The 15,143-nt window shown below is 31.6% G+C and overlaps 3 protein-coding genes across 6 annotated transcripts in view; 2 read left to right on the top strand and 1 right to left on the bottom strand.

The window, feature by feature from the left end:
• LOC146539432 (protein ENL-like) overlaps positions 1-8,623 on the top strand; it is a 25,198-nt gene extending 16,575 nt beyond the window's left edge. For all 4 annotated transcript variants that reach the window (XM_085185215.1, XM_085185214.1, XM_085185216.1 and 1 more), the window contains 2 exons: positions 2,971-3,154; positions 4,782-8,623. In XM_085185215.1, the coding sequence (XP_085041341.1) occupies positions 2,971-3,154; positions 4,782-5,404 (807 nt within the window). In that variant the 3' untranslated portion in view covers positions 5,405-8,623. The remainder of the gene's footprint in view (positions 1-2,970; positions 3,155-4,781) is intronic.
• On the top strand, positions 8,001-9,738 carry LOC146539431 (UPF0729 protein AAEL015238). The gene has a single exon (XM_085185217.1). The coding sequence runs from the start codon at positions 8,001-8,003 to the stop codon at positions 8,262-8,264; it is 264 nt and encodes an 87-aa protein (XP_085041343.1). The 3' UTR covers positions 8,265-9,738.
• Positions 8,615-15,143, bottom strand: Fkbp39 (FK506-binding protein 39kD). The gene is made up of 8 exons (XM_085185212.1): positions 14,936-15,143; positions 14,380-14,607; positions 13,721-13,896; positions 13,452-13,609; positions 11,192-11,414; positions 10,900-11,061; positions 10,132-10,304; positions 8,615-9,288 (listed from the first exon to the last, which is right to left on the bottom strand). Exons 1-8 carry the CDS (start codon positions 14,943-14,945, stop codon positions 9,207-9,209), a joined length of 1,212 nt encoding a protein of 403 aa, XP_085041338.1. The 5' UTR covers positions 14,946-15,143; the 3' UTR covers positions 8,615-9,206.

Genomic DNA, 15,143 nt, shown 5'->3' with positions numbered 1-15,143 from the left:
ATAAGAAATATCTTACGTAAGGTGCAATATCAAGAACTTACTGTAATATATATTATTGGTTATATTTATCTGAATCTTTAATTTAAATATAGTATTAAAAAAAGTTTAACTCCTAAATAACATATTTTATATTTTATCCTTTCCCAAAAATCGCTCTTAAATTGCTTTCATATTTTTATAAGTAATATAAACATTATAAATAGTATATCAAAAGTATGTATACAATTTCAAACCTAGCACATTTTCTCGTTTTCCTAATCTAGTGTTGAGACACTCCGTTCCCCATCTTTCACCGCGCTTTGCTTTGACACCAGAGCAAATAAATGAAAATATAAATTTAAATAATACATTTCATTTCATCAAATAGAGATCGAACCCACAACCAGTCGCGTTTACAGCCGAACACTTGTGGCCTGCGCCACGACTGGCCTCAATATATAATATAAAATAACAATATAAAGATTACTCATTCAAGCTATTTCACAGCTAATAATGGCTGTTAACACTATCCACGGCCAAGGCCGACCGATGACGCAGTACTGTAGTTGTTTTGGCAGCTATCTAAATTTGCCTCTTATTGACTGACCGTATGTTTAGTTGAATTTTATTTATTTTATTTAATTAATCTTTAACTTTAATGTATGTTAATTATTCTTTTAATTTAAATTTGAGCTAATGGAACAATTCAGAAGTATCAAAGATAGGATAATAAAATGATGATTATATAATGGCTTTAAAGTGTCTTCCGCCTGTCACCTTTCCTATATATTTTGCGAGAGATGTGAAAGTTTCGTCTGTGATTGCGGCGTTAAGTTCCGCACTCAATCAACCCACCACGCAATACCTCCAGAATCTTAACACTAGGTTTGATCTGTCTACCCTACTGTGTGCGGAATACAGCATTAAGCTAAACAAAAGACAGGAAAAGAAATAATACATAATTACATAGGTGCATATGTCACCAAAAATTATTGTAATTATTGTAAATCATTATAAATATATATTTCATATTATTGTCCTCTTGATATATAAATTATTAAGAAATTACATATATTTATTGATGTTTTTAGTCTGTGCCAAAGATTAATGTTTGTGTTTATTAATAATATGATTTGTCGACGTAATTCTACATATTGTTATTGTTAGTCAGTTTTGCTAAAATATGCATTAATGAAAAATAATTGCGAAATGTATATTAAGACATGGCCCTGCAGTACAAGTGGGTGGTGATGTCATAGGTTCGATTCCCACTTGCTCTGGAAATGAGACAAGGCAACGCGCAGAATGAATTTTAGCGAAGCTAAAAATAAAAATATATAAGTATATTAAGTCTATAACATACTTTACTATATCTTAACTCCAATTTCGGCGTAAAGTTAGTTTTTCACTTCTACCCTGCCACATCTGAGATAAAACGTGAAACTGCAAAATAAGAATAACAATCGTTATATGTAAATAGTGCCAATTTTTATTATTTAGTATTATATTATTTTTTTTAAATCAGCATCAATTTTTATAAAATTTGAAATTCAGAGTCTTAAAAATATTTTATTGAACACGTGTTTCATGGTTTAGAAATCAATTGAAAACTGAAAATATTTTCATAAACATATTTAATAAACATTCGTATAGTTCAAGCGGGCGAAGCCGCCCAGGTCGGCTAGTAGCAAAGTACGAACACAAATTTAAATATAAAGTAGGTACAGCTGTTTATGTAAGTACCAGATTATTATTTGCCACATTGCTGTATTGTATATTTAGTGTAAAAATACAATGGATCTATACGACATTGATATGTTATCATGCTTATTATTACAATATTTTATTTTATAAAACTATAATCCTATTATCGGTGGACATGGCGGAATAATTACTTGCCCATTCTTTATTTTTATGGTCCTAGTGTTAAAATACTCCGTTCTCCATTTTCCGTTGAACTTTCGAGATATTGCATGGTGAGTGGCAGGAAAATATTATACTTTTTACTTTAATTCATTTCAAGATTTTCTATAAATTAATATCTATTTTATAAAAACTTTTTAGTAAATATTACAATCTTTACTAATAGTTTTTTTATTTATCTATTTTATCCGAATCTAGGTGAAAGAAGATTTAATAGGAAATGGTAATTGTCAACGAGACATTGTGCTGAAATTTTTTATTGTTAATTTGTACAATATTTTTTGTATTATAAGAGATGTACGTATTCAATGTTTGAAAGCCGAATAAGAATAAATAATATTATTTAAATTTATAATATTTTAATTCATTATTTACTGTTTTTTTTTCTTGTGATAGAAGATAATTCCCATACTCAATAGTTTTCATTCTGTGTTCACTTTGTTTAAATAATACATAAGTTACGAGGGCTGTAGTTGGGTTAAGAAAAATACGATTTTTATACATGAAGCTATACCGATAAAATTTTAAATGGAAATATAAATAAATCTAAAACTAAACTATATCTAAGACTACAGCTTTCAATGTTAGACAAACAGTAATCTATTTAAACCTAAATTAATCTAACTTAACCTACGACTTAATTATTTCACGATGGAATAATAAGTGTGGGAAAAGACGAAATTCCATTCCCGACGGCGCCGTTCACCCGATCTCTCCCTTGTCAGCATTTTATGGAGCTCGGCCGTCATCAGACGGACACATTATAATACTAAATAAGTTTTCCGTCTGTGACGTCGAGCGCTATATAACACATACCTATATAAATATGTTTTATGCAATAACTACTTAATTATAAAATTCTAAAAGAAAAATCCAAACAGCGTTATAAAATATTTTTGTAGCTACTAAATTTTGTATTAAATCAGCTTTACGGTGCATCCCGCATACAGCAGGGTAGGCAGAGGGAACATAGTGTTAAAACACTCCGAAGTGTTAAGACACTTCTAAATAGTTTATATTTTTATAGTTATTTTATATGTATATTTATATCAAAAATATAAATTTCAGATGTGTATACGCATGTGGCTGGAGGTGGGCCACGCGTGCGAGCCACGGCAGTCGGTGACGGGGCGCGCGCTGGCACTCGACTGGCGGGTGTGGGTCCGAGGCGCTCGGGGGGACATCAGCTCGTTTGTACAGAAGGTGGTCTTCAAACTGCATCCACCGTCCGCTTTTGTTTATCCTAAACGAGGTATTGGTCGATCCATCCAGCCATCCTGAAGCTGGCTTATTATGGGTGTTAAGATTTTTTGTTAGTTTTGATTATTTTCTGCCTGAGTGACGAAATTCAGAAGGCCTAACTCCTGGGCGGCTACGACTTATCTACCGGACTTTATTTACAGTAAATATTTTACATTCAATGGACAGACATCATCAACATCGTCGTCTCTCGTCTACTCTCGTCGGTGGTTCTCTCAAAAATTACGTTCTGCGTACCATTTAGTGTTTGTCTGTATATATAAGTCAATGTATGTATAAATGAGATAATGTAGATGTATGAAAGATGAGTTTATAAACGTATCCACTTCAGTCTTTTTTTATTATCTTTTTGTTTTGTCATCTTCTTGGTCAGACAAAGTCAATGAAGGATCATTTGTCTTCATTTTTAAGCTGAACGGACGTGTTTTTTGCCGTGCCGGAATCCAGCGGCACATTTTTCCCCTGGTTCACCCACCGATCGAATGTAATACAGTAAATAATTGATAGCATCTTTCTTATATTTACATTTTTTTTTTATATTTATTTTATATTTAACGCTCATTTGGTGCAACAATACATTATTGTATTTTCTTTAAAAACGTAATTTAAATATGTCAATATATGAAGGAGATTATTTAAAAACATCATTTGCGTATCGTTTGATATATTTCACAAAAAAACACATACGTCCTTTTTTCGCGCTATATCCCACACATAGCAGAGTGAATATGAAGACACTTTCACACTTTCCGCCGAATTCTGGAGGCTTTGTTTGTTGTGTAGCGGAACACAACGCCGCCCCTTTTTTCGTTACCAGACAGAGCAAATAAAAATATTAAACATTACATTTTCGAGTGGGAATCGAATCTACAACCTGTCGAGTTTACAATCGCACTCTTGTGCCCCTGCGCCACTACTGGCCTGTAAATACGCCATTGTTGCATGCAAATATTGAAATATTCATATTGTACACATCATCAGCAAACAAAACTAAAAGAAATATTATTTATCTACATAATAAATTATGTATGTACATAATGTGTCATTTACTCAGCCGAGTGTATAATGTTGATGACGAAAATAAACACTACCATTTTGTATTTTCGTTTATTGTTATTTATTTGTTTTTATTATTTTTTGTAAATAAAAATATAGTTGTCTTGATAGAAATGGCAATACAAGTTAACATTTATAAAAGTTGATTTAAATTTAGTTTTTATAGCTGATTGCTGTTTCAATATGTTATGCTTTATTGAAAATGTTTTTACTATAGCTATTGTATAATACTTTAGTGTTTTTGCATAGGTACTTATAAAATCTGTTATTATAGATTTTTTATTATATATTTTGCTGAATTAATTAAATATGATCTCCATCCGGTATTTAGGTCTGCTCTATGTACTATTTTTTGTAATTCTTTGTTTATTTTTTATTATACTAACTATAAAATAATTTTCCATTTGTAAACAAATGCTATAAAATGTTAATATGTCAAATAAAAGTAGCTCATTATCGTTATCGCGAGTGAGTGATAGCGGTTACTGAGATATGTGTGTGTAAACGTATCAACATTCTCACCGCCTCGCATCCATTTACTTATTCAATTTTATCTTTCGCAGTGCGCCAAGAACCGCCGTATGAAATCCAAGAGTCCGGCTGCGCGTCCATAAACATACCTATACAAGTGTACCTGAAATTTCCAAACAAACCAAAGAAAATTTGTCTCAGATACAATTTGTATATCGAGAACAATAACAAGGCCTCTTCGGCCTCGCGCTGCGTTTACTACGACTTTGAAAATCCTTCTGAAACATTGTGCAGTGCCTTGATGAAGGGTGGTGGTGAAGTCATCGCTCATACTATTAAAAGTGAAACCAACAAGCTGGTTGTCCTCTTTGAAAACAAACCGAAAGATTTGAAGCCTAGGAAACTAAAGAAATACAGATATATTGAGCCTATACGATGTAAGCATGGAAGTAAACCGTGTTATATAGAAGATATTTGTCCAAAATGCGGAGAGACCACCAGCCAAGAGTTGAGGCAGCAATTGCGCTCGGTGAAAATGACTGAAGATGAAATTAACAGGGTGTCACAGTTGTATTTATCGTATAAGAATTACGAGAAGTCAGTGGATTCGCTGATTTTGCCCCCCATGTCGGATCCTATATACAGAGTGCCAGAATTACCAGTGTCTTTGCGGAGCGCGCTCAAAAGTGTAGAAGCGGATTATACGATGCAATAACGTGCCTTCCGTTAATACTTGTATGGTGCTTTTTAAATAGTTTAATTAAGGTATATTGTAAATGAATTGAGTATAATGTACGAGACAATCGTGGCAATTGTAAACGCGATGGTTGTGGGTTCGATCCCCACTCGGGGAAATGAATTATTTAATACTTTCATTTCCTCCACTTCAGTTCAGCAACTCTAGATTCAATGTCTCGGAAATTATGTGAAAAGTGGGGAACGGTGTGTCTCTACTCTAGGTTCCATATGCGAGATGCAGATATTAGTGTAAAGCTATATATATACATATTTTTATACTCTAAAAAGATATTTTTTTAGTTTTTTAACCAGACGCTTTTATTAACGTGAGCTAGCACTACTCGGCCGCCTTACGGTTTATTGTTAAATAGTTAAATATTTAATTGTGTTCAGTTCTTATTACGTTATAGAAGATTTATTTTTTTTTATTTATATAACATTAGTCATGTAACGTTATTTATGAAATAACTCACTTCGCGTTTTAATTAATGTTAATTATTTATAACTATTAAATATAAAACGCTGTAAATTAGAGATAATAGTATTGTCAACATTTTATCTCATAATTAACTTTAATTCAAATATTTCTTAAGTTTTTGCGTATTGATACTTAAAAATAATTTTGTAATCTTGTTATTACAAAATTTAAGGGACAGTGACATCGGCAATAGTCAAAAGATAAACAGCCTACATAGAAAATAAGTAAATAGTAAAATAATAGGAGATATTATTTTTTTTGTTGATATTAAAACAAACGCATAATTATACCTTAGATATGCTTTTTAGTTAGCTGAATAAACCTGTGCCATGAGACTGTTATATATATTATTAAAAATAAGTTTTAAGTATAGTATAGTTGTTAAAGTTAAAAACATTTTTTATACTATATTACTATTTTTATACAATATTAAGTTATTTATTTAAAAATGCCTCGTTATAGCTAGTTATATGTTATCATTGATTCAATTGAATCAATTCAAGACTGGTTGTGGGTTCGAAACCCACTCGAAGAAATGAAATATTTAAATGTATGAAAAAATTGAAATCATTTTCTTCGCTCTGGCTGCCCATGCCCGGCGTTGAGTTTCGCCACTCAACACGGAATGCTTCGCCGGAAAATGCGGAACGGAGTGTCTTGTCACTAAGTTCCCTCTGTCTGCGTACGGGATACAACGTAAAACTGTTTTTTTTTTAATAATGATAACATATTCATCTTATGTAAGTCTATTGACTTGAGTAAATGTGCTGTGAACAAGATCTCAAAAGTCAATACAGTAAGTAGGTATAGTTAAAGTAAAATGTACATACATTATATAGTATATTATTTTATTTACTCGGTACGATATTTTTTTCTTTTTATTGTTAAATATAAAGTTTTTGTTTTATGTAAATGTTATATATACACATATTTTAGTCATAGTTAAAGGTTGTAAACGTTGTTTGGCGTAATAAATTTATTTATATAAACCTTTGTATTATAATTTTAGTTTTACATATTTTAATCAGGTGCTTGAAAATATATATATTATTAGCCGACCTGGGCGGTTTCGCCCGCTTGAACTATACGAGTATTTATTAAATGTGTTTACTTATGAAATTATTTTCAGTTTATGGGGGGTGAATTCTAAAAACCATGAAACACGTGTTCATTTAAATATGTATTTTTAAGAGTCTGAATTTCAAATTACACTACAAACAATTACAATTACAGTACAAAATTTCAACCACTTTTTCACCCCTTCAGGGTTAATACAATACAATCGAGTCGTATCTATTGGTGATAAAGTTCAAAGTTATTTAACTTTTAGTAGTATCTGTTTACGTTATTGGTATCTATGCGTAGGTAAGTGCGCCTCACGAAATACAGGTATGGATAAACATCGTGAAATGAAAAAAATCCTACGTCTAAACTGTTGAGGTATCTTGATTAATTTCTTTAGGTATGGGTTTGAAATTTTTTACCCTGTATGCAGTTTCAATAAAAGAAGCGCAGCCTCTTCCACCCTGTATACTCTAATATTTATTTATTCTACTTTTATTAGTGCCAGTCGTGCAATTACTAATGATTTTAACTTCCTAGATGAAATAATAATATGATAGCTTTATTAGGTAATCTATATACGTATATGCATCTCGGGAGGTAATCTTTATATTACAGATAGGATACTAATAGGAAACTTTGAAATTTGGTACCGTAATCTATGGAATTTATATTACACCAAATTTAGATCAAATACTCGTAATCTTAACAAAAATTTTATCACTATTTTCTTCACTATTATAAAATGTTCATTTTTTAATTACGGTGCACTGTTATTTGGAAGAGGAAGAGGAAAAATATTAATTAATTTTAAACTGGTATATATTTATGCATATGGCAACCCAATACCTTCAGGTCTAATGCCAATGTCGCATGATAATGACATTGACAGTAATGACTAGAAATGATAAAGAAACGAATTTTTCCAGTCACATTAATTGAGTAAAATTTAATTGATCTAGTATTTTCTTAGTTACAATCTTTAATATATTTTGTTTTTGATTTGTTATATTTTGCTTTTAAAGTATTAACAATGGTGTGTGTTCCTTGTTTCATTATTCCTGTTCTTTTGTTCTTGTGGCATAAATTTATTCAGCCATACGTACTTCGTTTTTGGAATCCTTGGGCTGTTAAGGACGCTGATGGAAATGTGAAAACCGAATTCCCTTTCAAATGTGAAGGTGGCGTTTGCGCGTTTAGCAAGAAATCAAAGAACAACACTAATGAAAACGCGGAAGCATTGGAAACGAATATTCAAGAAGCAAAAGACGCAGACGTCCGTTTAAAATCAGACTAATATGACCTTAACATATGTTAAATGTTTTACGTCTTTGTTTCCTTATTTTTTTATCCCGAATTTGACCTTACCTTAAATAACATTGGAATCATTGCATGCATCATTTGCATGTTTACAAAGATATTTGGGAATTATATTTCATTATATTGCAATATTTAACTTTATTGTAGTATATTCCATACTATTTCTTGTCATAAATTTAATATCTATGTAAGTATTTAAGTTGCTTCACCATCCATTCATCAATAGTTTACGTAAGCACAGCCTATGAAGTGCTTTAATAATGTACTCATCCATTAGTTACTTATGTTTTAGTAGAGTAAATTAATTATAATTTAAATAAAAGACTATTTATGGAATATTGACTTTATTTTATTTGATAATGACAAACTGACACTTTCTACTGTATCAAACTTATACAAATGTTGTGGGTCAATATTTTACTTAAAAAAAAAACTTATTCAAATATTCTCTAGCACACTAATATAAAACCTAACTTTGAATGCAAAACTATGTGATAGTTCAGGATATAATTAATTAATAAATGGCTGCCTCAAGTTTTGCTCTCAAAGTGCTAAAAAAAAAGTTTATGCCAGACAAAATAAATTTGTGAAACTAAAAATATTCTTGCATTTTTATAACATTTAAAAAATTTTTAAAACTTTAAAAAAGTTTTAGAACTTTAAAAAAGTTTTAAAACTTTAAAAAAATTTTCAAGATGTAAAAAAATCTAGCATTTTATGTTTTTATTTCTTATAATATAAACAACTATTTATTTTAACATTACAGACTTAGAAAATATGTAATATGAGGGAATTACATTTAATTATGAGATGTCAAATTCAAAAAAAATAATGAAAATGCCTCACATATTTTCAATGGCAATTATTCAACATTCAAAATTATGTCCATGACACAACACTTCCTTGTTAACATTTAACATTACTTAACATTCTTTAATTCAACTTCAAAAACTAAAGTGGAATTTGGAGGAATGACTGGCGGTGAGCCTTTAGCACCATACCTGTTGAAAAAAAAATAATTAAAAGTCTTTCATAAATAATGCCTTCTTAGTGTATAATTCAGTCTTAAAAACCTTAGTGTATTTTGTTTAAAATTTTGCTTAATTGTTTTTCTAATATATTAGTATGGTTTACAGAGATAACATATCGTTAACATCTTTGCTTGCCACATTGTTCCACATTACATGTTGAATGATAGAATGCCATTCTTTTGTATTGTTAGTGGACCAGGAAAATGGAATTATTAGCTGTTTCATAGTTCATACTCCCCTTAATGGAAATCTAGCATTAAGGACTTTAAACATAATAACTTCCCTCCAAGTGGATTGACCACCTCCAAAGCAGTTACAGTCAAGGATACCCTCTAATACACAATTTGAAAATCTTACTTCTTGTTTTTAAATATTATAAATGTAAAAATTTGAGGTTGGATAAAAAAAAAATTAAATAAATTTAATTTAATTAAATTTACTGAATGTATTTTGATGAGCCTTTAAATGAATAAATGATGTATGAGCTAATATATCATATATACAATTTATGTTAAGATTTGATATAATATGGATAACCATATCACATCAAATCTTTACTGCCTGTCTGCTTTAACTTATAAAAACAAATCAAAAGTTAAAACATTCCATTCCCCACTTTCACTCTGGAAGCAATGCATGTTGAGTGGCAGAACTCAATGCTGCACTTTGCCTCAACACCAGAGTGAAGAAATAAAAATATAAATGTAAATAAATATTTCACTGCTTCAAGTGGGGATCGAACAGTTACAGCCACACCCTTGTGCCGTTGCGCCACGACGGCCGCATTACATTATATTATAAAATATAACTTACGCCATTGCAGGTGGACATACAATCTTTCTCTTGCCTCCAACCTTCATGCCCGCCACACCTACATCCCATCCAGAAATAACTTCCTTGGCACCGAGCTTGAACTTGAACCCGGGTCCCTTGATGCAATTGTCGAACATCTTGTTGTTTTGTTTTAGCTTTCCTTCATAGTAAACCTGTTTTTAAGGAAATATTTAAAATGAAATAAAATTTTGTGAGTTGGTTTGGTTGGCTGTGGGTTTGATCTCGAGGTGATAAAAATTTATTTAAATTTATATTTCCATTTCTTCGCTCTCATGTCGAGGCAAAGCGCGGCGTTGAGTTCTGTCACTCAACACGCAATGCCTCCAGAATTCTACAGGAAGTGGGGAATGGTGTGTCTTAACACTAGGTTCCCTCTGCCTACCCTGCTGTGTGTGGGATACAATGTGATGCTGATTTGATTTAATTTTAAGATTTTATTGCTGTATAAGTTTACACTAATTATAGTAGCTAACATTTCAAGGAATTAAGAATTACTTTACAAATTACATATTTTCGAAAAATGTTATACTAAAATATAATTTATACATTAAATTACATTGTTAAACTTTAAGATAATAATTAATAATACAATTTATTACAGATTATCTTGTCTGGTACATATGTTCAATTGTAATTATGATGGTTGTGAGTTTGATTCCCACTCATAGACCACTCACACAATGTCTCCAATATTGTTCAGAAAGTGACATATAAAAAAAAAACTACATGTATTATAAAAAATCTTACCATTACAACTTTGCCTGGTTTAGCGATAGGACCAGATCCTACTTTCAAGTCTTCGATAAAGACACCACCACTGAGGGATTTTTTCTCCTTCTTGTCCCCTTCTTGAGCATCTTTCTTTGCTTCAGGTTTTTTCTTTTCTGCCTTTTGTTCTGGCTTTTCTTTCTAAAATATGAAATGGTTGTTTAGTTTTAAATAAAACAAAAAATATATTTTGTAAGTATGAATATCTGTGAAGAGTAAAGTATGAACATGAGGCAGTTGTGGTGCAAAAGAACAGCATCTGATTTCATACCTTTGATTTATCAACACCATTCACTTGAGGTTCTTTTTGTTGCTGTTGAAGTTTCTTCTTGAGTTTTCTCTTTTGATTTTTTGACAGTTTTGACAGGTCAATCTTTTCTTCTTCTTTGCTAGTGTCCAGTGTTGTGTCTGCTTTTTCTGATTCTTCATCATCATCATCTTCTTCTTCTTCTTCTTCCTCCTCCTCCTCTTCATCTGAATCTTCATCGTTATCACTGTTACCAAATAAAAGTTACAATTTAGTTATCTTTCCATGAACATACTATTTAAAGAATTTATTATGTTCTTATTATTTATTAGATTTTTAGAACATATTTTTAACAATGCATTGAATACACAAAATTTATTTTATAGATCATATTTTTATTTGATCTATTATTGTTAAAAATATGTATAAGTAAAATATACAGGGTGTCCCAGGAAGCAACGATAAAACGAAACCAGGTGATAGACCAAGTCGTGACAGTTACGAGAAAAATATAAAAAAAAATCTTTGTCATGTATTTTTCATATTATATTGATTTTAAAAAATATCGCAAAAACCGACACCCTGTGATGGTTTTTCAAGTCCCTGGACTACAAATATTACTCTTTCTTAATTTTTTTTTCTGTAATGTAATCATGAGTAACCCTTCTGTGAATTACAGTTTAAGATTTAAACATACCTGCATCAGTTTTCAATAAAATGAGGTGTTTTTGCCAAACATTAAATTCAAAATATTTACTACACCCAACTTTAACCGACTGTACTATAAAAGAAATGTACTACACTGTTTTTGCAAGTAACTTTAAAAGTTGGCGCATTTCATCTGGATTCCGAAATGGTACGACACTTGCTGGATTACTTCTTTGTTGAAGAGAGAAAAATCGAAATACACGATAATCGGGATGACGTTCAGCTTTTTGGTATCTTTTCCGATACATTCTAGCTGCAGCATTTGCGTTACATAACCATTCTCCATGAATGAAATGCATATTGGCAACGTGTTAAAGACCGAGTATATGGCCTGCGAGAGCCCGGACTCGGACACTGTTCTTATAAGTCCTGGGCCAGCCCCTAAGTCCGATAAGCGTTGCCTGGGCTAAGTGTTTAGTTTAGGGAGGTGACTGGTGTGGTCTGTCATCGCAGAATACCGTCCAAACTCTTATCCGTCTTATAGAGATCCTGATCGATGCTTTCAGACTCGTGCATGACGGATCCAAGGTACCTGAACTTTTCCAACTTAGGGTAAACTTATGTGATTAACCTTAAACTCATGTGATTCTGACATCCTACTCACAGTATATTATGCTCTCGTACAAAGTCTTCTAAGCTATTGCATCGTTGTTTGGGGGGGCGCCAGCAAAAACACAATACTTTCCTTAGAACGCGCACAAAGAGCCATACTGAAAGTTATGCTATGGAAACCTAGGCGTTACAGTACGGATCTACTCTACCATGACACCTCTGTTCTATCAGTCAGGAAGCTCTTCATAATGTTGGTAATACTCCGCAAGCATAGAAGTATTGTTTTCAGGCCTAATTCCAACCGTAATAAGTCCAGGGTCTGTGAAACTTTGTATTTCAGAACGAGGTCTGCTCGCACGCACTTTTACAATATCAGCGGCCACATTTATAATAAAGTTAACAAACATAAATATATATATCCACTACCTTTTATTAAATGTAAAAAAATAATTAGAACTTGGATTAACAAACTGTCCTACATTGAAACTGAGAATTTTCTTCTCAACTAAATAAATACACACTTACATATCTAAAAGCTCATACCCGCGCATGCACGCATACACAGACACACACATACACCTACTCACACATACAGATACTCACACATACACATACTCGATGTTACGCTCGACGTGATAATTACGCTTTGTTCATTGATTAATAATTTTATAAGTCTAGTTAGTTTTTTTCTCCTTTTTTTTGTTTTGACGATTTTGAAAGATTATATAGTGTTTCTTGTTTTCCACTTTATGTTTATGCACTTTATATTTATAATATTTAACTGATAATTAATGCTTCAGATGTCTAAAACGTCATAAAAATTGTAAAGGGGCAAAGACGCTGGTGGCTGTGACACAGTTTATACTAGTACGGCTACCAACGCACTCCTCTTCACTTAAGAGGCAATTTGTAACATTTAAGTTGATTTGAATAAATATATTTGATTTGATTTGATTTGATTGAACTGACAATTGCATATTTACAGTCAGATGCTGTGTTGCATTTAGTTTACTTTAAAATGTACCTGTCAGCTTCAGCAGAGGCATTCACTTTGAAGGACTCATCATTCTCATCTGTGTCAATATCCTCTCCATCCAAAAACTTTTGCAATTGATCTTCACCATCTTCATCAGAATCAGAGCTATCAGCTGCTACAGCCTTCTTGTTGGCTTTCTTGTCTTGCTGTATTAAGAATAAATAATTTTATATTGTAATCTTTTTACTGTATAAATATTAGATTATCAGAATCAGAACATGAAAAGAAAAAAAAAACTGAGAATTAAAATTATTAACCTTGGCCTTTTTGTTGGCAGCAACACCATCATTGCTATTTTCTAATTTCCTTTTATTCTTGGCGGCAACAAGTGCTGGTGCTTCTTCCTCCTCCTCTTCCTCTTCTTCTTCTTCATCAGAAGGTTCTTCTTCAAACTCAGGATCTAAGTAGCCCGTTAAGTGAACATTGCATTTACCTTAAAGAAAAAAAATGGTTAAATTTATATTCTTAGAGACAAAAACTTAACTGTAAATGAGATTGATTGAATTTTATTCTAAATATTGACATTGACATTTGATGATTCAAAAGTGCTTATAATAATAGTCTATTTGAATAAAGAATATGTTCAATTTGAATTTAATTTGAATTGCAAGTCATATAGCATTCCTCAATGAAACTTTGAATAGAGCAAGAGCAACTGTTGAATTTCTTGCCAGCTCTTCTCAGCAGAACAGCCTTCTGAACTGGTGGTAGCTTTTTGTTTATATGTACATTCAATGATTCAAAAGTGCTTGTTATAGTTTATTTGAATAAAGAATATTTTGAATTTGAATGTTGTAATTAGTATAAAGGACCAAACCCACCACCCACATGTATAGTCAATATTCAATGGAATTATTTTGCTATATAAGGGAATTTATATACTCATTAATGTTAATGTAACATTATGAGCCCTTACCATTTGTTAAAAATGAAATGGAATCTCCAGTCTTAAAGTATAGATCCAAAGGTACTTGAATGCATTTGTTCTTTTGTAATGTGCACACAAGAAAGTTTTTGCCATCAACTACTACCATTACTTGGCATGGGTCATTATCACCCGTTGAGATGTCCATCGCGGCTTGTGATATATGAAACGGTTTCTCCACAAGCTGAGAATACCGCTTGTTCGGTTCCATTATAAGTCCTAAAAAAGATAAAATGTTGTATTAAAAGTCATTATATCTATTAAATTTAGTAAACATAAGTTAAATTACATCTCATATGAATATTATACGGTTTTATTTTTAAATATACGGTTAACGAATGCAACACATGTGTTGACGGCATCTCAACGTCTTACACACATTGGTGTTAAAAGTACGATAGTAGATATAAAATTAATTGTTTTATTGGCTGTAATATATTAGGTATCACGTAAATTAGACTTAAAATAGAGTTTTAATTATTCTTTTGGTGGTCTAAAATATTAAAAGAAGTAAACACGTGGTGAAATACGGTTACCGGTTACTTACCCCAAAACATCTTGGTACTTTATTTTGTTAAGTTTAATAAAGATAGAGGTTTCAGAAAACTATAACTAACACGTATGTTAAAAATTTTAAGCTCAACTCAATTAAAGATATATATCACACTTAAGCTGGGCGGCAAAATAGCAATACCGCGTTGGTCACCATACCACAAGACCACAAAAATGAAGAAAGACGAAGACTAACGAGGGCG

The sequence above is a fragment of the Heliconius melpomene genome, chromosome 4, assembly GCF_056956725.1.
Source record: "Heliconius melpomene rosina isolate 202511_hmr_F chromosome 4, ASM5695672v1, whole genome shotgun sequence".
Lineage (NCBI taxonomy): Eukaryota > Metazoa > Arthropoda > Insecta > Lepidoptera > Nymphalidae > Heliconius > Heliconius melpomene.
The sequence above is the reverse complement of the archived record's forward strand: the minus strand, read 5'-3'. Positions and strand labels throughout refer to the sequence as shown.